Raw genomic sequence first — 22,111 nt, 5'->3', positions numbered from 1 at the left:
ACACTCCGGAAACTTTGAAGGCCCTGCTTGCTAGTTTCACCCCGGAGACTCGCCGGAGGGAGCTGTTTGAGAACTATGCTAGCACGGCGGAGAGGAAGAAGTATATGAAGGAGCCTCTCGATGACTTCCTGGTCGGGCTTCAGGAGGAGATCACTGTTGTAAGCATTTTTCTTACTTGCCTTCTTCTTGTGTTCTTGTATTTTGTGTTACCTAATTCTTATTTATAATGTTTTCAGGCTAACTCCCAGGTTGCTGGACTGGTTTGCATAACCCGGAGCCTTCAGGCGAAGGCTGATGCTGCCGAGGTCTACAAGACTGAATCCGAGCAGCTATCTCGGGAGATCCAGGAGTTGAAGGAGGCAAGTGCAAGAGAGGCTGCTGCTCATAAGAAGATTCTGGACGAGATCCGGGAGAGACAGGATCGGGCTGAGGCTTCTGTCCGGGAGATAAGGGCTGAAAATCAGAAGTTGAAGGATGATCTTGCCGCTCGGCCCACTCCCGAGGAGGTTCTGGCAGGGTTCCGGGGCACTCCTGCATACTTTGAAGAACTGAACGACAAGGCCCTGGAGAAGATCCAGATCTACTGGAATGTTGCTTCTAAGTATCTTGTTGAAGAGCCTCAGGGTACCATTGATGTCTTCCTGGAGAAGTACATTGAGGAGGAGACTCGGCTGGAGCAGGAGAAAGAAGCCATCCAGGCAAGGGAGTCTGGTGCCGGAACCTCTAGCAACGTTCCTTCCTTCCCCGGATCACCACTTGCTGAGCAGCCTCCCGTACCAGAGGGTGATCCGGAGCAGCCTCATTCTCCTCCCGCCGATCCTGCCGTCGAAGCTTGAAGACTGCCATTTTTTGGCATGTAATTTTTATTTTCCTGTTTTTAGTTTAAGTCATTCCGAACTAAGCCTTTTGGCTTTTTAGACTTGTTTGTAATTTGAATGATCTCGATTTGCCCCCCGGGGTGTGTTTCCCCGGGGTAGTTTAATGTGATTATGCTTCGTTTCCTTCATGTTGATTTGTATGTTAGAACTTCTGGCTTAGGATTTCAGGAATAGTTAGGAATTTTCCTAAGGACACATGGGCTGTGTTTTTGCAGACCCCGGGATGGGGTAAAGTTTTATGAATACTCATAGGCTGAGTTTTTATAGGACCCCGGATAGGGGTAATTTTCCATTTGACAGAAATTTTCAAAGTACACATGGGCTGTGTTTTTGCGGACCCCGGGATGGGGTAAAATTTTTAACTTACAAAAATTTTATGACTCATAGGCTGAGTTTTTATAGGAACCCGGGTAGGGGTAATTTTCCATTTGATAGAAATTTTACCCCGGGATGGGGTAAAAATTTTATACCCTTTTTATAAAATCTTTGAGTACACATGGACTGTGTTTGTTTAAATTTGATGGCAAATAAAGGAGCAACGTAATGAAATTGATTCAAGCTATGGAACGCTTAAAGTAGAGTTTTTCATTCATATTGAAAGCAAAAATTACATTCTGGGGTGAATGGGGACAATGCTTATATCAAAATATCATAGTATGAATGTAGAGGTGTTTCCAGAGTGTGCACCTTTTCCTTATTGGTAGAATTTCCTTAGGCGGGTTCCATGCCAGGTATTGGGGACCTCGGTTTCGCTGAGGTAGTTCAGCTTGTAAGTTCCCGGACGGATCACTTTTTTGACTATATAAGGGCCCTCCCAGTTCGGCTGCAGTTTCCCCTGGTTAGCTGGGTCCGAGGCTTCAGTGTCCCGGAGCACTAGATCTCCCGCCGCATATTCCCTTATCCTGGTCTTCTTCGCAAAGTAAAGCTTTGTTTTTTCCTTGTAGCTTTCCATTTTTCCTACGGCCCGGTCTCTTACTTCATCAAGGAGTTCGAGGTTGGTTCTAAGGCCTTCTATATTGGAGACCTCGTCAAAGTTGGTCACTCTATGTGAAGGGGATCCGGTTTCTACTGGTAACCGGGCTTCAGTGCCGTAGGCAAGCTTGAATGGAGTCTCCCCGGTTCCTGTCCGGGGGTAGTTCTGTATGACCATAAAACCTTCGGGAGTTCATCCGGCCAGTTCTTTTTAGAATCTTCCAGTCTCTTTTCCAGACCTCGGAGTATGGTTCTGTTTGTGACCTCAACCTATCCATTCCCTTGTAGATGGGCAACCGATGTTTTTTTGTGTCTAATCCCGAGCTCTTTGAGATAGGCTTCAAAATCTGAACCCACGAACTGTGGCCCGTTATCCGAGATTAAAACCATTGGGATCCCGAACCTCATTACGATCATGTCTACGAACTTGATGCAGTCTTGCTGATTAATGGTTCTCATAGCCTTGGCCTCCGCCCACTTAGTCATATAATCTATTGCTACCAGAACATAACGGAGGTCCCCTTTTGCCCGAGGGAAAGGGCCCATGATGTCGATTCCCCAGACAGCAAATGGGATCGGGGAGAGGACGGACCCAGGGAGGCTTGAACCTTGTTTCGGTACGTTGCTGAACTTCTGGCACTTGCTGCATTTCCTGACATAGGCAACTGAATCAACGTGGATTGTTGGCCAATAATAGCCTTGTCTGATGACCTTGTAGGCTAGAGCTTTAGCGGCTAGGTGATCCCCGCAGATCCCCTCGTGTACCTCCCGGAGATAGTAATCCGCTTCATTCGGATCAACGCACTTTAGAGTTGGTGCAGAGAACGTTCTCCGGTATAAGTGATTGTTTTCTAAAAAGAAGTGTGCAGCCTTATACTTGAGGTACCGGGCTTTGTTCTGATCTTCCGGAAGGGTACCGTCTTTGAGATAGGCTATGTAAGGCGTCATCCAGTTCTCCGGGCTACTAACACATAATACTTCGTGTCGATCGGTGTTGGGGGCTCCGAGTTCCTCGAAGTAAACCGAGCTGCTTAAATCCGAAGTATTTTGGACGAGTTTGGACAGCTCGTCTGCTTTCGCATTTTCTTCTCTGTTTATCTGCAAGATGGTCGAGTTCGGGATGGTTTCCAGGATTGCTCTAACCATCTCCTGATACCGGGCCAATTTGGAATCTTTTGCGATATATTCATCGTTGGTTTGCCTTACCAAAATCTGAGAATCACTATAAATTGTTATCTTCCTTAATCCAAGGGATTTGGATAACCTGAGTTCGGAGAGTAGGGCTTCATATTCAGCCTGGTTGTTTGTTGCTTTGAAGGTGAAGGTTATGGCCTGCTGGATTGTGAACCCATCCGGGATGGAGAAGATCAGGCCGGCTCCGGACCTTTCGGCTGTAGCCGAGCTATCCACATGTAATGTCCACGAATCCCGGTTGTTAGACTCTTTTTCCCCTTTGGATCTGGTTTCAGGCGTCTCGGAGGTTTCCGGAAAAGTGCATTCCATGACAAACTCGACCAAAGCTTGGGCTTTTATGGTTGTCCTCGGGATAAATTTGATATTGAACTGGCTCAACTCGATTGCCCAATTGACTAACCTCCCAGAGGCGTCTGGCTTGTGGATGATTTTGCGAAGTGGTTGATTAGTGATTACCCTGATTTCCCGGACTTGGAAGTATTGTCTCAGCTTTCTGCTCGAGTGCACAAGAGCCAGTGCGAATATTTCCAAGTTTAGGTACCGGGTTTCAGCATCTTTCAGGACTTGGCTTGCATAGTATACCGGGGCCTGCGTCCCATTTTCCTCCCGGATGAGTGCGGAAGATACCGCTCTTTCCCCGGCTGCGATGTAGAGATAAAGAGGCTCCCCGGGCTTTGCTTTTGAGAAAATAGGCGGGTTCATCAGATGTCGCTTTACTTCCTCAAACGTTGTTTGGCAGTCCGGGGTCCAGTCGATTAGCTTTTTGTTCTGGGCTCCTTTTAACAGCTCGAAGAAAGGCAGGCATTTCTCTGCCAACTTTGGGATAAATCTCCGAAGTACTGCTAGGCATCCTGCAAGCTTTTGGATGTCCTTTTGAGTCCGGGGGACTGTCATTTCCATTATAGCTTTGATCTTCTCCGGGTTGGCTTCTATTCCTCTTTCACTGACCAGGAAACCCAGAAACTTCCCGGAAGGGACCCCAAACGCGCATTTCTCCGGGTTCAGCTTCATGTTGTACTTCCTCAAGTTGTCGAAACACTCCCTAAGGTCCTGGATGTGCCCTGGGATTGTGACCGACTTAGAGATCATATCATCAACATAAGATTCCATGTTCCTGCCCAGCTGATCTTTGAAGATGGTATTCATCATTTTTTGGTATGTTGCCCCGACGTTGATTAACCCAAACGGCATCATAACAAAAGCGTAGACATCCCGGTGTGTGATGAATGCCGTCTTTGTGATATCTGCCGGATTCATCTTGACCTGGTTGTATCCCGAGAAGGCATCCATGAAACTTAACATAACATGGCCCGAGGTCGTGTCTATCAGCTGGTCAATGTTGGGCAGGGGGTAAGAATCTTTAGGACACGCCAAATTGAGGTTTGTATAATCCACACACATTCGCCATTTGCCATTGGGTTTCTTGACCAGCACCACATTTGCTAGCCAATCCGGATACTTAATTTCACAGATTATGTCTGCCTTTAACAATTTTTCGACTTCTTGGTCGATTGCCTGTTGTCTCTCCGGGGTAAAGTTCCTTCTTTTTTGCTTGATTGGTTTTTGCTTTGGATCTACATCCAGACTGTGCATGGCCACAGATTCATCAATCCCCAGCATGTTTTCTGGGGACCAGGCGAACACGTCAGCGTATTCTTTTAGTAGATCGATGAGCTCCTTCTGGAATGTGGTTTCCAGGCCTTTTTCGATTTTGATTTTTCGGGTGGGGTTCCCGGGTTCCAAATCTACCTCGATTGTCTGTTGGGCCGGTTCTACCTTTGTCTTCTCCTTGCTCTCAACAAATTTTTTAATCCGGGCATCAACGTTGGTTATGCCGTATCCGGAGTCCTCGATCATATTCACATCCAAACGGGCCCTTTTACTAAGGTGCTCTCGATGCTTCTTTCTGCTTTGTCCCTTGGACAGGGACATTATCTTCCTCCAGTTTCCCGGTTCCGTTTCTGCCATGACAAGTGCTTGACCATAGCATTTACCTGCCATTTCCCAGTCTCCTTTCAGTTCTCCAATGCCTCCCGGGGTGGGGAACTTGAGTTTCAAGTGAATAATTGAGGGGATCGCCCTGAGCTTGGTGATAGTGGGCCTTCCAAGGATCATGTTATATGAGGAGGTTGCGCTCATCACATAAAATTTCATCATATGAGAGACCTGCCGGGGTGCGGTTCCAAAGATGATGGGAAGATAAATGATACCCCGTATTGGAATCATCGTGTTCCCAAATCCGTACAAGGGGTCTTCAAGACAAGGGTCCATTCGGAGGTGTCCGAGCTCCATCCTGTTAAGTGTATGCTCGAATACAATATTAGCAGATGAACCATTGTCAACTAAAATTCTTTTTACCTCGTTATTTGCGACGTCAAGGGTCACCACTAATGCCAAGTTGTGATCCGGATCGAGACCCTCGTAATCAGAATAAGAGAAGCAGATTGGCTCATCCTCCAGAGTCTGGATCATCATCACATCATTCTCCCGATCCGGGCTCCGAGGTGGAGAGGCCGTGCCTCCGAAAACAACATTCACCACATTTTTGCCTCTTCTCGGGGCTCTGTCTTTGTCATTTGACCCCCTTTGAAGATACTGGTTCATGTTTCCTTTTTTGATTTGGTCTTCTATGAACATCTTGAGGGAGAAACAGTCTTCAGTGGTATGGCCATGATCCTCGTGATAGCCACAATGCTTGTCCCGGGCCCTATTTTTGGGAGGCGCCAGCAAGGGTTTTGGCGGATAATAGAACGGTTTGCTCTTGACTTCGCGCAAAATGTCGGCCCGGGGCCTGTTGAGGGGTGTCCACTCCGGTTTCGGCTTGGGTTCCTTCTTTGTCTTGGGTTTCCTTTCACTCTTTCTTGATTCGGTGTATGTATCCCGGGGTGGGGTTCCCCGGGACTGCTGAATGTAGTTTGCTTGCCTATCAAGCTTGTACCTTTTGTCCCTCCGGGACGACGAGCGTCGCTCCGGAGACTCGTCATCATCATGTATTCTTCTATTCATCTTCATTGATTTGAGGAAATCGTTTTCCTTTATGAACTTTGATGCCAACGCATATGCTGATGCTAGGCTCTGGGGCTCCCTATGAATCAAGTCTTTAACATAGCCTTCACAAGATATCGGGTGCAAGTTTCTTCGAAAAATGTTTACTGCCTCCTTTTCTTCTAAGTTGGAGAGTTGGTTGACTACTTCCTGGAATCTTTTGATGAATTCCGGGAGGGGCTCCTTGCTTCTTTGCTGAATTGTTTCTAGATGACACATCTGCAGCTCGTTCATCCGGTTGGCCCTGAATCTTTTCAAAAATATCTCGCGAAAGTCTTTCCAGGAGTCCACACTCCGGGATGGTATGCGGCTGAACCATTTCTGAGCACCCCCCTTCAACGTTGACGCGAAGAATCGGCATCTAGTCAGGTCGCTGTAATCATAGATATTAGATATTTGCTCAAAATAGTTCAGATGCTCCTCGGGGTCAGCCAGTCCGTCGAAAGAGTCAAAATTGAAGTGCTTCAGCCCTGACTCCCTGGGGGTGGACTCCAGTTTCTTTGTGAACGGGGTTGTGGCCGCCCCTACTTCCATGTCGCCTTCCACTTTCCTTTTAAGGTCCCGAAGGACCCGGGCCATTTGTTCTTGCTTGGATTCCTTCTCGGGCTCTGAGTCTGAAGAAACATGAATCCGGTGAGCCTTTCTCTTTAGTTTGGCCTCCTCCTCCCGGACTCTCCTTTCTATAGATTCCTGGGCTTTAGCCTCTTCTTCTTTCCGGATTCTCTCACGGAGGGCAGCTCTTTTTATTTCATCTCTGGCATCCTCTGGTGGCCTTTTGAAGTTCTTCGCAATCCGGTCGAAGACGGATCCCCGAGATTCTCCGGACCGTTCACCGGACCGCTCTCGCTGATCCCCTGGGCGGGTCTCATGCTCGGCGTCCTGCTTTTCCTTCCACAAGTCCATGGCCGCCTGTATCTGTTCCGGGGTCATGCTTCCCCATGGATTGGTGGGGACCCCTGTGTGTTTGTGGGCAGCTCTTTCAATAACTATTCTCTGGTCTCCTGGTTGGAGATTTTGAGAGGGAGTCTGGGTTATGGGGAGCCCTTCGTCCAGATCTTCCATGTCTCCATCCCTGGGTTGGGGAGGAGGCGGAAGGAAAGAGGCAGAAACTGCTGCTTTGCTTTTTCTCGTAGTCATAGTTACTTAAAGGTGCTATGAACTCAAAATAATAAAATTCGTAGAAACTGATCTAAGAGATGGGTAGTAGCGTTCTTACTGGGAGACGGTGTTTCAAGTTTCTGGGTGGTGGGGCTGCGGATATAAACACCACTGGTCGGAGGTTCTTCCCCTCCTTCTAGCGCCAATGATAATCCTAGATCACCCCGGGGCCTTCTCCTTGCCGAGCCCGGACTCAAACTCCTTTTGGATGGCGACAGCGGCGGCGTGCGGTGTAGCTGTAGGATGGGAACCTACAAAACAGAATCGAAGGGGGGTGGCGTCCCCGCGGCACCTCCGGCGTGAGAATGAGAAAGGGTTTTTAAGGAGAAGAAGGGCAATGTGGGGATTATGCGAATATATTTATGGGAAGTACGTGCGTGGATGTAAGTATAGGTGAGAGAGAGAGTATGTAAGATTGTACCCTGTAACCTTCCTTCTGTTCTACCTTTTATAGGCCTCCTACTAGGGTATAGGGGTTTGTCCCTTTTCATGTGGACCGTAGATTGGCCTTTTGGACTGTAGGGCATCTGGACGCCTGAGATGCGTCAGAGTACTATCAGATCCGGACCGTAGGAACGTCTTGGATCCCAGGTACCTGGACGGTGGCGATGTTGCCACGTGTCCTGGGTTCCTCAAGGTCAACGCTGAATGCATCAAAGTACTATCTGATCCGGACCGTAGGAACGTTCTGGATCCCGGGTGCCTGGACGGTGATGATGTTGTCACGTGTCTTGGGCTTCCCAAGGTCAATGCTGAGTACTCCTTGGGTTCTTGTAATTGGGCCCTGGGCCTGTGTACTATTGGGCCTGAGTTATTATAGGCTATGAATGTTCATGAACCTCCGCATTCGTTTTTCTACCGGGAACTCTGCAGGGTGAACAAAATGTCGATGAAAATTCAGCACCTGAAGAGGGATACACAACGTATTAAGTTCGATGCAACTACTAGTTAATTAAGAAACTGAATCCGACTTGAACATAGTTTCTTATCTGTCAAAAGACAGCGTTTTAATGCTTGAAGCAACCTGTGCATGTGGCTACTTATGCTACTACGTACATTCGCAAGTTTTTTTTCTTGGTTATTACTCAACTACTTTGACAAGCCTCCCTGCTAGGCTGCTGCCACGAGTACCTAAAAGCAACTCCTAGAGTTTGGTCCAAATTTGGACCGAATCTCGGTCAAAATTTGGACTGAACCCCTCTCCAACTCCAATAGTTTGGTCTAAATTTCGGTCCAAATCTCAAAATATTTATTTAATTATTTTAAGATATTATAATAATAAATATATTATTTTTGTATGATGTAAGATATTATTTTTATATTTTATTATTATTATTATTATTATTAATTACTTGTTTTATTTTAAAATTATTAATAAATGAATAATAGAATTCTAATTAAACTTCAAATATATATGAAAAATAGTAAACACATTTAGTTATAATTTTTATAATAAAACCGTTAATAAAACATTACATTCAAATATGAAAAGTACAAATATTAATTAAATTTTAAAACATCGTTAACTAATACTAATTCTCAAAATTAGTATATTCTTCCCATAAATACTCAATTAGTGTATCTCGAAGCGCAATATTAGCCTCCTTATTTCTAATTTTAATGTTTGAATGTATCGTAATTTGAATTCAAGAAATGCAATGATATTTATTTAATTACGTTTAAATATTTTTTAATTTAAATTATTACAAAAATAAATAATAATAGTATCCTAATATCGGTTAATTGCATTTATAAATACCCGAAATCAAAATTTTATGTAATAAACTAAAAGAAATACATTAAAAATTATTATTTTAATCTCGATCCAAATTTGGACCAATGAATAGTGTCGGCCTAAATTTAGGCCGGCACTATTCATCGATCCAAGTTTGGACCGAGATTTAGGCCACTGTTGTGTGAATTTGGACCGAAATCGGTCCAAATTTGGAACTTTAGGCCACTCTGGAGTTGGCCTTATTAGGGGAATTTTGGGGAATTTTGAGTGTAAATCGCGTTCAAGCGATCAACCTTTAACTTAGCAGGCATAATTAACTCGGTACGTATAATTATAAATTCTTCTATTGTGGAATTCGAACCTTTGACCTAAGAGTATAATTATCCCCTCTTTAACCAACTGAGTCAAAACTTGCGAGCTAGACTTTTGTTTCGGTTAAACTCAGATAATTTTGAATGATTATGTAGGTCGGTTCTATAATAAAAGTGAGTATTCTTTTCGGGGAAAGGTTAGTTAATTACGGGGCGTTTGATATGATGTATTCAACAAAGGGAAATGGAAAAAATTAGACCCATTCACTTTGTTGATGTTTGTTTAGTAAAAACAATCATTCTCTTTCCCATTTTTAGTGATAGGTTTACCCCAAATCCTCAAATTCCATTCCCCACCTAGTATTTGAACTACCTTTTTCCCTTTCTCCCTTTTGATTTTCTTATTTCAATTATAATTTAAATTTTGGACCCAAAGAATAGATTGGTATGTAAAATTAATTTAAAATTTTAAAAATGATTTATAATTTAGTTTTTATAAATTAAAAATAATTCTGATATAAATTTATATGTTAATTTATTAAAAAAATTAATGGTTCTATTAAAAATTTAAATATGTTGGTTTGTTATAATGCTAATATATTATATTGTTGTAATATAAATATATTTTGACAATATTGAGATTGCTTAATATTAAAAAAAATCAAAAATAAATATAATCATGTAAATTTTCATTCCGTTTCCGGATTTAAACCAAACACGTACAACAATTCTGGGTCATTACTTTTTTTTCTCCTAATTTTCCTTTCTCAATTCCATTCCGTTTCCCCCCATGAACCAAACGCCCCCTTAATGTTTTAGTAGGGGTTTTACTAATTGTTTTCCCAAATTATTAAAAATTATAGTATTAACATATCTCTAATTAGGATTAATTTAAAAAATCGGGGATTAATCGAAAAAAAATCGGATGCATTTTAATATTTGAAATTATATTTTTAATATTTTTATTTTATTAGTAATTTATAAGTTAATATATATTTATATATTTTAAATTTGGTTAAAATTTCAGTTTCATATATAATAGTTATTTGGGATCCCTATTTATTTTCAATATACACGTGAACAAACATATATAAGGATTAATAGAATTTGGATCAATCTCGTGATTTACAAAAAATAAATAAAAAATTATTCGATAAAGTCGAAGATTTTGAGGACAGTAGTTCTTAATTAGGGGAAAACAGTAATGGTTCTTATTAAGAGGAGACCTTGGTACAGATACATACCTAACCCGTTTATTTAATTAAACACGACCACGACATGAGACAAAATTCATAGCCCAACCAGAACAAATGACTTGGCAATGTAACACTTGTCTGCCCCCTCTTTCCGGTTAAGTTTATTACACGGATGCTCATTTCGTACACCAACATTTTATAAACTCTTCATTTCTCCCTCTTTAGTCTCCTCAAATCAAAAAGACAGTTTATGGGGTTTTATTAATCCTTTCTTCTACTCAGATGGGTCATTTGATTTGTCTTTTCCTGTTTAAATCATCATCATCAGATTGCAGACTATGATCAAATATCCTTTAGTTTATAAACACATATACACATATGTATTGGCAGGATTAAGAGGTTGATTAAGTGTATAATCATAGGTTTAGAGATATGATTAAGGAGAAGAGAGATTATATACATCCCGTGCTGCTCAAATTTGGGGTGACTATAGTTTTCTCACTTGGTGGCTTTCTTTTCTCCAGGTTTAGGAAAAATTTAATTAAACCCTCTCAATCCCCGCCTTCAACTAGCTCAGGTATTTGATCTTTTGACAACATTTTTTACATATGTCCGAATCAGTCTTTACATATATGTTATTTTTTATTATTTTTCTTTCCGTGTTTTGATCCGTTAACTATTGTGATCTGTTAAGTATATGTTGATAATACATGGTCTTATGATGTTTTAATTAAGATTATAGACCAGCGGAGTTTGAAATGGAAGTAGATGGACAGAGAGAAAGTGATGCTAATTCTCTAGGGCCAAGTAAACATGTAAGATTATTTGATTGCTTTGATGCTGCCGTTTTCATTTAGTTATGAGACAGTACTTGTTTCTATTTGTGAATATGTGAGACACATCTGATCTGATAGTTTCTATGACCAATTTAGTCTTCAGCTAAATGTTTAATGATCTGTTAATGTATTTAACATTACAGTATAATGAATTGATCAATTACAAGTTCACACCGTATTACTTTCATCTGACTCATAGGCTGTAATTTGAAAGGTAGGAAGCCAAAGGGCGTGCTTATTATATTATTTTCTTGGACTAGTCTCAACTTTGTAAGTTTTTATTTTATTTTATTTTATTTTATCTTTTAGTGAAGTTAAGCTTGTAATTTGGTTTAACCAAAAAAAAACCTTAACCTCAAGGCAGGTAACTACTAGTATTTTATTTTGACATTTGTTTTATGTTGGATAAATTATCAATCATACATTAGTAATAGAATCCAAACATATGTAACTTAGGTTAAAAAATTCATTTATGTGGTGTTTGGTTAAAGAGAAAATAATGGAGGCAGGAGGGAAGATTTTTCTTAAAAAAAGAGCTAATGCAATTTTTCTATGTTGAGATTTAAGAAGAGAAGTGGTATGAGATTTGGGGTATTTGATTTCTACTGAGGTTGTAAGTATTAAACTGGAGTAATGAATGAAAATTTTGTACATTTACCCATAATATAGTTCAAAACTTCAAATGTCTTTCCATTCCCTCCACTTTCATTCGTCCCAATGATACACAATTAACAATTACCTTTCTGCAAGGTAAGTCAAACAGTCAATAATCAACTTATTACAAATTCCTTTGTATTTCTTTTTACTTGAGAATTTTGTCATTCAACTGAAGTATTTTGGATACTTGTTTCTCCACTTTGTACCTGTAACTTTCAAAATGGTCGAGGGAGAGCCAAATAATACATGTAACTTTTTGAGCAGACAATATGTATTTATTGCCGGGACAAAAAAAGTTTTAATCCCTACTTGTATTCTATTGATACTACTCTTCTTCTTCATCTTCTCTCGCCTGGGGCGCTGAAAACAAGAGGTTAGATTAAGGCAACCTACGTTTGCGCTGGCATTTAATTATTGTAGAAGAATTAACAGTTTTTTAAAAAAAGGTTAGACTAATGTTTTCCAGGGAATGCCATGTTGCACCCTTGTTACTCATCAGGTCTGCCATCTCGCACCCTGTTCATGGCAATACTGTACGTTAAATCAAATTAATCTGTATTAGTTAAATTTTAGAACTACCAAACTATGATTTATAGCATTATGTAGCCAAATTTTTGTGTGCATGTTGCCTATTCATTTAATGTTAGCACTATAAAAGATTCATGCAGAGGAGGAAAATTTTCAGTGCATTTTATTGTAATGAATTAATTGATAATATGTTTGGGATGTAATCGTTCAAACCACGAGTAAAACTTAATACAGTTTTAGCGTAAATTGTCACTTCTCCAAATAGAAATTAATGAATTGATGTAAGTGTTGAGCTTTGGATTTTTGTGAGCTGACAACCTTATCATGTCACTTACAGGAGGACTCAGATCTTCCTGCAGACAATTCCCCTAGTGGCCTCTCTCCAAGTGGTAAATCTACTGAAGAGAAAGAGGGGATTCTTTTGCCAGAGTTTGACGAGATTCTAAAAGAATTTGATATTTCTGCAACAAAAGTCAGGATTCCCGATAAACATGTAGAAGTAGAACCACTAATTTCAGCTACAGAATCACCAACGGGATATAATGTTGTCAATGTGGATGAACAAGAAAAAGAGATAAAGAACCTAAGGAACCTTGTTAACACTCTTAAAATAAGGGAGAGTGCCCTTGAGGATAAACTGCTAGAGTACTATGGTCTTAAAGAACAAGAAAGCGCTGTCATGGAGCTCCGTAATCGTCTAAAAATAAGTAATACTGAGGCGAAGCTTTTTACTCTCAAGATAGAGTCATTGCAGGCTGAAAATAAGCAACTAGAAGCCCAAGTCACGAATTACAGAAAAGTTGTGGCAGATCTTGAAGCTGCAAAAGCACAAATAAAGCTGCTTACGAGGAAACTTAGGTCTGAAGCTGAACAGAACAAGGAACAGATTTTATCTCTTAAACAAAGAGTCACCAAGATGCAGGAGCAGAAGCCAGTGACTGCAAAGAGCAATGCTGACGTACACTCAATGCTTCAAAAGATAAAGGTTATGGAGGAGAAGATAGAGGAGTTGAGGAAGTCTAACTACAATATGCAGCTAGAAAATCAGAGTTTGGATCCTCAATATCGAGTCAATCTTGTTCAAGATAATGAAGAAGTAACTTTTGAATTTTTACCCTCCAGTATCAACATTTGTTCCTTGTTCATATATGTTATTTTATAGCATTTTAAGTTTGGTATGTTTTCTTGCAGGTAGGAACATTGAAGGCAGAAATCCAGCATTTGAGAAAACAGAATGAAGATTTAACCAAGGAAATCGAGCAACTCCAAGAAGATCGATGTGCTGATGTTGAAGAGCTAGTCTATTTGCGATGGATAAATGCTTGTTTACGGTATGAGCTAAGAAATTATCAGCCTAGCCAGGGTCAAACAGCTGCTAGGGATCTCAGTAGAACTTTAAGTCCCAAGTCCGAGGAAAAAGCCAAGCAGCTCATACTTGAATACGCAGATAAAGAAGGTCTTGATGGAAGGGGAATCAATGGCACAGAAATTGATTTGGACCATTCACCATCTTCTCGGGATTCATATGTTTCAGACCCTGGTTACTTGGATGATAGTTCCGTTGATCATTCTTTTACTACTACCACCAAAAACAACAGATCAAGCAGAAGAAAAATATTCGCAGGACTTATTAAGCTTTTACGTGGACACGGTCATAATCATAGCATAGGTTCATCTCAGGAACTACCTGCATCTGTTGAAGATGTCGTAGGGCATGATTCTACTGATTTTGTAGAATATAATTACAAAGTTCCAACGGAAACTGATGGGAAGATTAGCAGATCAAGAACTTCATCTCTTAGTTCATTCAGATATTCTCTAGGCGGTTCATCAAGACTCTCTCTGGAGAGTACATCCAGATCTACTTGGGATTGCCATAGACCTCCCTATCTCCAAGAATTAAGGATTGAGAATAGTACTGATGTAGGATCCTCGTCTGCCTATGAAAACTCCGTTTTCTCCTCAGATGTCTCCAGTTCACATCAAACAAGTCAAGAGCTAGAAAAGGATGACAAAAACAATTTGCTGAAATATGCTGGAGCTTTAATGGACACACAGGGTAAGACGCCGAGACCTCGCAGGAAATCAGCATCCTTTAGTTCCCTATAAGAGAACTTTACCCGCCTTAGAAAAATTCAAAATTATAGTAGATATTAAGTGTTTATATTATAGAAGTAGGTATATCTATTATAGCCTTGTTTACCCTTTGTCCAAGATGAATAATGAATAATGTGCTCTGCAAGAACAGTTTTTTGGCATGAAAGGCATTGTTACATGGATTTGGACTATCCTAGCTAAATTTCTAGCCGGTCACATAACTACCATTTTTACCATTTATTAAGAAGTTGAAGAAATTGTAGAAATAATAAATTTGCATACGATATTATACATATATTTGTATTGTACTATCCCAGTAAAATTTCTTGCCGCTATATAACTACCACTATTATCATTTATTAAGAAGTCGTAGAAATTGTAAAAAAAATTAATTTGCATAAGATGAAACAAACATAAATTTTGATGAATTGAAACCGGTTTTCTAATAATCAGCATAGAAATCATCACCTAATCATCTAATTCGGCTTAACATTTTTCAAAACATCGACCGCAAGTTACAATACAAAAATGGCAGAGTAGATGCACATACCAGTCATTGACACTATTTTTAGCATAATAGAGAAAGCTACATTATTTCTAATTATATTAAAATTTGAGACTAGGTCGTAGAAAAGGTGCACTACTAGGCACTATCACTGTGAATCTGTGACACTCGTTTTAGGCCCTGCAAAATGATCCAACACAAGTAGTAAAAATTATTAACACGCTCTTCATTTTATTCCAATGCATCGAAAATGATACTTACTTATCGCCCAAGAAATTCATTTTTTAAAATGAAAAATGGATATTCTGATTTCGTTTGTACAGAATGAACACAGATTTCTCCATTCGCTTGTACAAACGCGCCGAGAACCAGTGGTATCTTCACAGTCTAACGACGTCGTTCTTACATCTTAAAATCCCGCCAAAAATTAAAGAAAGCGAGTATAAACTGGACTCTACTCACGCGCGTACACACTCGATACACAGCTCTGACAGTTGTAACAAACTCTCCTTCCCACCTTCATTCATCACTTTATATACAACTATACACACAGCTCTCCATCGAGTACACATCTTCAGTACGATCACAACTCACATTTCTCTCTCTCTCTCTCTCTCTCTCTCTCCCTCTCTCTCGTTTTGTGTCTCTAGAAATGTCGTCGCCATCATCATCACCGACATGGACGGTGAAGCTACCGCCACATCCACCGCTACCACCGCCGATAACTTTACCGGTGACATCAAACACGGCGTCTCCGCCGACGACGGTGATGACGCCACCACATCCACCGTTACCTCCGGAGATAACATTGCCGGACGAAACGAAGACAGCGTCGCTTTATGTCGGCGATTTGGACCCGGAGGTGACGCAGATGGATCTCACGCGACTGTTTGGTAGAGTCGGTCCTTTGAACTCTGTTCGTCTCTGTAGAAACAGAGACTATCCTTTTAATTCTCTCTGTTATGCTTACGTCAACTTCATCTATCCACCCCATGGTACTTATCCATCTCTCTTTGTATACATGTGTGTAAATATATCTATATGTATGTTATGTAATTTCTTTTTGATGTAATTTAGAGTTCCTTGAGTTGAAAATTGAAATTGTATGTATGTTGTGCATATTGTGTTTGCATTTCTGGATACTTGTAGTTGATTTACTTAGTTGGGAATTTAGGGTTTCATTGGAAAGTTTGTTCAAATTGTGAATTTGTACGTTTGTAGTTTTGTATATGTATGTATGAATTCGTGCGTTTGTGTCTCTGAGAGAGAGAGAGAGAGTGGTTGATTTACTCTAGATTAGAGTGTATCGTTGAAGAGTGTTTCTAGGTCTTCATTGTCTGTTCCATCATTGTAATTATTTCCTCTGTTTTTTTCTTGTTGACTAATTTAATTGATTCTACTGCGCAAATTTGTTAGATTAGCAGGTATAGAAGAGTATTTTGCTGATTTTAGATTTGATTAACTTCTTGTACTTCATTTAATTTTATCTGAAATTTATGGAGTATTTGATAAAGAACTAAAGAAGATGATAATTCCACTTTCTTAAAAAAAATGTGTTAGTGGTATGCACAAGATGAATTGATGAATTGTCCATTTCGCGTTTGTGTGTTCTGATCAGCTTCGGAAGCTCTGGAAGCCCTCAATTACTACAAGTTGAAGGGAAAGTCTATGAGGATAATGTGGAGCCAGAGAGATCCTCTTGCACGAAAGAATGGTGTTGCTAATCTCTATGTCAAGAATCTTGACTCTTCAATTACCAATGCTCGCTTGCACACCATTTTCTCCAAATATGGAACTATACTTTCTTGCAAGGTGGCTGAGGAAAATGGCAAAAGTAAGGGCTTTGGATTCGTGCAATTTGATTTTGAGGACTCTGCCCTTTCTGCTATAGCTGCTCTGCATCAATCTTTTCTTGAGGGAAAGCAGTTGTAAGCCTCCCCCCCCCCCCCCCCCCCACAGCTTACTCTTTCTGATTTTTTGCACTGTTTCTTATGTTATTTAGTAATGTTTCATCTGTAACATTAGGGTCAACTGCATCATGTAATTTCACCCTACTCATTACATGTATGTATTCAGTTTCAACTGTAGTTGCTTCTTTGATGTTTCGTTACGTGTTTCACACTTCCCTACCATACTTGTTCCATACAGGTCCCCTCCTTTCATTTTGTAGTAAAAACTATAAACTGATATTAGGTGTCTGCTAATCTAAATGTCTACATGATCATTAACTTTCATACCTGTGCTCTAAGTTATTGCTTCTTATCTACTTAATTGAAAGAGTTCTTATACTGTCAAGTCTAGTGTCATAAGTTGCCAACATTGATGTATATATTTGAGGCATTTCTAAGGAGCCTGAACTTTTTAACTGCTTGTCATAGTTTCTTGGTGGAGTAAAAATCTTGTCCAATCTAATTATTTGGTCTATGTATAGATATGTGTCCAAGTTTATAAAGAAGAGTGAGAGGGAGAATACATGTGAAAAATCAAATTTTACAAATCTATATGTGAAGTATCTTAGTGAAGATGTTACAGAGGATGTCCTTCGCGAAAGGTTTTCAGAATATGGGAACATCTCCAGTGTGGTCATTATGAAGGACAGTGCTGGAGTATCAAAAGGATTCGGGTTTGTTGGATTCAATTTACATGAAGATGCTAAGAAGGCCATGGAGGCTCTGAATGGTGCAGTCATTGGTAAGCACACTGTCAACTTTTATCTTTGTATGCATTACAGACTCATCAATGAAACTTAAAACTAATATGCTTCTTTCTGTTGTGAACAGGATCAAATAAGCTGTATGTAGGGAAGGCTCAGAGGAAAGCTGAAAGGAAAGATCAGTTAGTATATGCTAACAAAGAGTTGCTGAACTACCACACACAGAAATTGAAGGCCTCAAATCTATTTGTAAAGAATCTCAACATATCCATCGACGACAGAAAATTAGAACATATCTTTGGTGCTTACGGGAAGGTGACTTCAGCAAGAGTGATGTGTCATTACAATGGGTTTAGCAAGGGATTCGGCTTTGTAAACTTCTCTACTGTGGAAGAAGCAAAGATGGCACTGGATTCACTAAATGGTATTCTTTATATTCTTAACACTCTCTGGACAATGCTTATTCAATATGTGCTTTATTTATCTATTAAATTGAATTTGTTTATTTTCAAGGAACTATTGTGGAAGGAACATGTCTCCATGTGACTGCTGCTCGGTCTAGAGAAGAACGCAGAAAGAATTGGCAAGATTGTTTTGCACTCCTTCCCCCATCTCTCTATACTCCCAACTACAGTGGTTTCCCTTCTCCAAACCTTGCATACAGCTACAGTGCCCCCTTTATTTCAAATTCTGTTTCTGCATCACGCATGAACTCAAGCCAGAAAAACACCAATCAGTATGCTACATCAACATGTACCTTTGCAGCACACAGTTACCAGGGAACTGAAGCACGCAGTTACCAGGGAAGCTATACCACATATGTAAGGGATCTCGTGTGTTTATATTCCTTCGCTTGTTATCTTATGCCAGGTTCTGCCTCTTATATGTCTTGCCTTTAAAATGTAATGCAGATGCCAATGGGACAATCTCAAGAGGTGACAACTACCAAAAAGGTTTCAAGTAACCACCAATATGTATGTTTTATTTCTGTTGTATCTTTCTGATGCTCGAGCTATTGAGAACTTCATTTAACTTAATCTTGTTATCATAAATTATCACAGTATATATTCACTTCGACAATGAATTATTATTTCAGCATCTACGACCATTCCAATTATTGTTTCACATGTGGTTACTGTTTTTTATGTTTGTATCATGCTAATTCTACTCTTATTCATTCATCAGTTTCCTTTACTTAACCACCTAATTACTCTCTGTGACACATTAATTCTTCTTATGCTAGCCCGGGCCTATTGCTAAAGTAAGTGCAATGCATCTGGAAAAGAACAAGTATGGTACTCAGAAGATGTCGCTCTCACAGCGATCCTTGGTTGCTGAAGTTGGAAAAGCTGTTAAAGTAAGGGATGCCTATTCTCAGTCTGGTACCTATGGTGGTGCCAAGCCAGACAAGTTTGTCCGCTGCTTGAACTACTGACCTTGCCACAAAATATGACTCGGTCCTTGTCTCATACTACCACGTCCATTCTCTTCCCTAATCGTATCCAACTGTGAAGACGCTGTAGATTTTCTTCCCCCTAAAATTTCTACCCTTAATATGCTAGTACTGTTTTCTTGGCAATGTAATATACAAACTTTTGTGTCAATACCTTTAACATTCTGCTATGCTAATTGCATTTGATTTTGATACCAGGCCCTGTTTGAAAGGCTGTTGATTTTTTCTTGTTAATTGTATGAAAGGTTGTTATCACTCTCGTCTGGGTTGAATGTTAGGCTTTACCGTTACAAGTAATTAACATGATCATTAGAATTGCTAGAGAACGTTTTCTTAGAAAAATCTTAGTCATTATGTTTTAAAAGCACTTTTTTGATTAGTTGTGAAAGCACCTTTATTAATCAGGAAAGTGATTAGCAAGCAATACACATCAATCATTTGCCTAATCTGAATATCCTCTCCACAGAAAGTACTAGCGTATATATTGTACAAATGGAGTAGATGGGCTTGTTTGATCAGTAGATTATCCAATAAGGTTGATGCCTTCGATAATCAACGAATCAGCAAGAATTTGATTGGCAGCCTCAGAAGGATGCACACTATCCCAAAACACATACTGAGTCGCATTCTTGCAAGTTCCTATGGACTTGGGATTACACAACAATGTAGTAGTCTCCACTTTACCGATTCCACAGCAACCCCTATTCGCCACCAGAAAACCTGACAATAAAGTGGAGAAAATGAATAAATGTGATTGGAACCAAAAGAGTAGCTTGTTGAATTAAACTGGAGTTTCTGAGTACATACCATTTTTTGATGGAGAAGAAATAACATCATAGAGGGGTTTAAAAATGTCAAAGACTGCAATTTTGAGGTCAGGAAACTGCTTCTGGAGTTGTGATGTAGCTGCCTTAATCTTCTTATTAAAATCCTTTGAAACACTATTAATCTTAGATACACACCCTTTCTCATGAAATCCGAACAAAGTTCTAGCTAAGGGAAGACATCCAAGTGGTGGCAGAGAAGTCACTCCTATTCTCCTGGCGCCCAAGCCATGCAAGTCCTATTAGAAACCATGCATGGAAAAAAAGTAATGCTAAATCATTATAAAAATTACGCTGGCAAATTTCTACTTAGAAGATAGCAAGTTAACAGAGTTCTTCAATGTTGATTGAGAATAAGAAAAGTTAATGCACTTACCCTAATGAAGCCTTTATATATATGGACGAGATTTGAAGCATATTGATCTGGAGTGTAGATTTTGTTAATTAGGGGGTTGATGTAATAGTTCTGAAGAAAATCACTACTTCCGAAGCTCGCTAGATACAAGGCTTCCTTCAGTATGGATGCTGCTTTACTACTTCCAGCTACTGCTGCTACTTTGGCTTGATATTGTTTGTAGTACTGCAACTGTTGTGACAATGATATAGCATGCTGCAACCAAATCAACTACTACTATTAATCCCACTTACTGCTATGATCAAATCAATACGAGCTTCCTGATAATTAAATAAATTTTAGAACTCAAACAAGGTAAATTAAAAATGAATGTACATTCAAGAGAGCTGTTTTTTCATCATAGCCAGATGCAGCTGAAGCAAAGTTGGCTCCAATAAGAAGATGCTTCCCGGATGCCTGTGGGCTTAGATATGCTGGTGGGTAAGTTGTAAATCCAAGAGTCTCAGCTGCATCGGCATACATAAGAATTGAGAGGTAAATTGGAACTTCTTCCATGCCATCGTTAAGCATAAAAACACAACAACAACAACTAGTACTACTTACCAGTAATATCAGTGGCTAATTTGCCATTGCAGAACCTTCCAGTAGCTTTATGTTTAACGAAATCCCTACCGTAAGGAGGATAATTAGCCTTGAAGATGGTAAAAGGTAGATAGTCATTGTTTCCAACATCTACAGCTGAATCCCCAAAGGTTATGATTGCTGGAACAAGTGTTGTGCTTTCATTTTGAGCATTCACAATAGCACACACACAAATTACAATCAACAAAACAAGCTTTCCCATTTCTCAACTTAATTATCTGTCTACACAGGATTATTTCATATGTAGTACACAACTCAATTGACTTAAGTAGACTGTCTTACTGTAAAGGTGACATAGATAGTTGACTGGGTTATGAGTTACTTGAGTCTAAAAATGTGGTTAAATAGCTAGCTAGATATTAATGCATGCACGGTTGTAATCAGATGTTTAAATATCAACACTTACTAAATTACTTAAGTAATGCATACAGGGGTAGGATGAATTTATAATGCATGTATCTATTATGTAAAGTTTGTTGGTTGGAAAGATAAAATCAATGTTGGTCACATTACTGGGGGTGGTGGGGCGGTCACGAGGAACTTGTTCAACTATTTCGCCGACGCCATGCAAATCTCATCAGTTACCGATTAGTAGGTTGTAGTAGTTATTGCCATGTTCGCTCCTACAACTTTTATCTTCTTTTGGAAAATTATATCTTCAAATTTATCACACAATGACCACAATTGACAAGGAGATGAAACATCAAGTTTAAGAAGGAGTCTTCTTGCAACTTTATTACAGTACCGTCTTGTTTTGGTTGTAACAATTTATAAATAATTAAAATTTGTTGAAAAATGTTGATGTATTACATGTAAATAGCAAGCTCCCTACATATATTATGGGCATACAGGCATAAATATGCATTCATAAATTAAAACCCTTCACGTGTTAGCCACGTAAATTGTTAAAATATTTGAAAAAGATTTTTTAGAAAATTTAGCCTTGCTCAATTTTTTTTTCCAAGTACAATATTTTTATACCAAAAGAAACGGCACTACATTGTTAAGATAGGCATTCCTCAATCTGGAAACAATAAAAGCCGGCATTAAAACCAAACTAAACTGGGACATG

General features: G+C 39.6%; 4 protein-coding genes across 4 annotated transcripts; 2 read left to right on the top strand and 2 right to left on the bottom strand.

Moving 5' to 3' along the window:
- Window positions 1–1,572: 1,572 nt before the first annotated feature.
- LOC141665221 (uncharacterized) lies at window positions 1,573–2,028 on the bottom strand. The gene has a single exon (XM_074471200.1). It carries the CDS (start codon window positions 2,026–2,028, stop codon window positions 1,573–1,575), a length of 456 nt encoding a protein of 151 aa, XP_074327301.1.
- An 8,550-nt stretch (window positions 2,029–10,578) lies between these two features.
- On the top strand, window positions 10,579–14,785 carry LOC141667125 (protein CHUP1, chloroplastic). Its single transcript, XM_074473495.1, has 4 exons — window positions 10,579–11,066; window positions 11,225–11,304; window positions 12,848–13,606; window positions 13,702–14,785. Exons 1-4 carry the CDS (start codon window positions 10,922–10,924, stop codon window positions 14,617–14,619), a joined length of 1,902 nt encoding a protein of 633 aa, XP_074329596.1. The 5' UTR covers window positions 10,579–10,921; the 3' UTR covers window positions 14,620–14,785.
- Window positions 14,786–15,607: 822 nt separating this feature from the next.
- LOC141664149 (polyadenylate-binding protein 6-like) lies at window positions 15,608–19,412 on the top strand. The gene is made up of 7 exons (XM_074470043.1): window positions 15,608–16,107; window positions 16,731–17,040; window positions 17,544–17,803; window positions 17,893–18,189; window positions 18,279–18,586; window positions 18,677–18,739; window positions 19,009–19,412. Exons 1-7 carry the CDS (start codon window positions 15,765–15,767, stop codon window positions 19,198–19,200), a joined length of 1,773 nt encoding a protein of 590 aa, XP_074326144.1. The 5' UTR covers window positions 15,608–15,764; the 3' UTR covers window positions 19,201–19,412.
- A 265-nt stretch (window positions 19,413–19,677) lies between these two features.
- On the bottom strand, window positions 19,678–21,444 carry LOC141663727 (GDSL esterase/lipase APG-like). The gene is made up of 5 exons (XM_074469523.1): window positions 21,001–21,444; window positions 20,773–20,903; window positions 20,419–20,652; window positions 20,026–20,281; window positions 19,678–19,938 (listed from the first exon to the last, which is right to left on the bottom strand). The coding sequence occupies exons 1-5, from the start codon at window positions 21,239–21,241 to the stop codon at window positions 19,742–19,744; spliced, it is 1,059 nt and encodes a 352-aa protein (XP_074325624.1). The 5' UTR covers window positions 21,242–21,444; the 3' UTR covers window positions 19,678–19,741.
- Window positions 21,445–22,111: the final 667 nt, after the last annotated feature.

The sequence above is a fragment of the Apium graveolens genome, chromosome 6 (assembly GCF_009905375.1).
Source record: "Apium graveolens cultivar Ventura chromosome 6, ASM990537v1, whole genome shotgun sequence".
In the NCBI taxonomy this organism is placed as follows: domain Eukaryota; kingdom Viridiplantae; phylum Streptophyta; class Magnoliopsida; order Apiales; family Apiaceae; genus Apium; species Apium graveolens.
The sequence above is the reverse complement of the archived record's forward strand: the minus strand, read 5'-3'. Positions and strand labels throughout refer to the sequence as shown.

Excerpts from the sequence above, each read along its gene's own strand:
- LOC141665221 (XM_074471200.1), bottom strand. The coding sequence starts at position 2,028 with ATGGTCATACAGAACTACCCCCGGACAGGAACCGGGGAGACTCCATTC.
- LOC141667125 (XM_074473495.1), top strand. The coding sequence starts at position 10,922 with ATGATTAAGGAGAAGAGAGATTATATACATCCCGTGCTGCTCAAATTT. Across the intron at positions 11,067-11,224 it reads CCCGCCTTCAACTAGCTCAG|ATTATAGACCAGCGGAGTTT; the intron begins GTATTTGATCTT and ends GTTTTAATTAAG. Across the intron at positions 13,607-13,701 it reads TTGTTCAAGATAATGAAGAA|GTAGGAACATTGAAGGCAGA; the intron begins GTAACTTTTGAA and ends GTTTTCTTGCAG.
- LOC141664149 (XM_074470043.1), top strand. The coding sequence starts at position 15,765 with ATGTCGTCGCCATCATCATCACCGACATGGACGGTGAAGCTACCGCCA. Across the intron at positions 16,108-16,730 it reads CTTCATCTATCCACCCCATG|CTTCGGAAGCTCTGGAAGCC; the intron begins GTACTTATCCAT and ends TGTTCTGATCAG. Across the intron at positions 18,740-19,008 it reads TTTCAAGTAACCACCAATAT|CCCGGGCCTATTGCTAAAGT; the intron begins GTATGTTTTATT and ends TTCTTATGCTAG.
- LOC141663727 (XM_074469523.1), bottom strand. The coding sequence starts at position 21,241 with ATGGGAAAGCTTGTTTTGTTGATTGTAATTTGTGTGTGTGCTATTGTG. Across the intron at positions 20,653-20,772 it reads AAAAAACAGCTCTCTTGAAT|CATGCTATATCATTGTCACA; the intron begins GTACATTCATTT and ends ATTTGGTTGCAG. Across the intron at positions 19,939-20,025 it reads TTCTTCTCCATCAAAAAATG|GTTTTCTGGTGGCGAATAGG; the intron begins GTATGTACTCAG and ends CTTTATTGTCAG.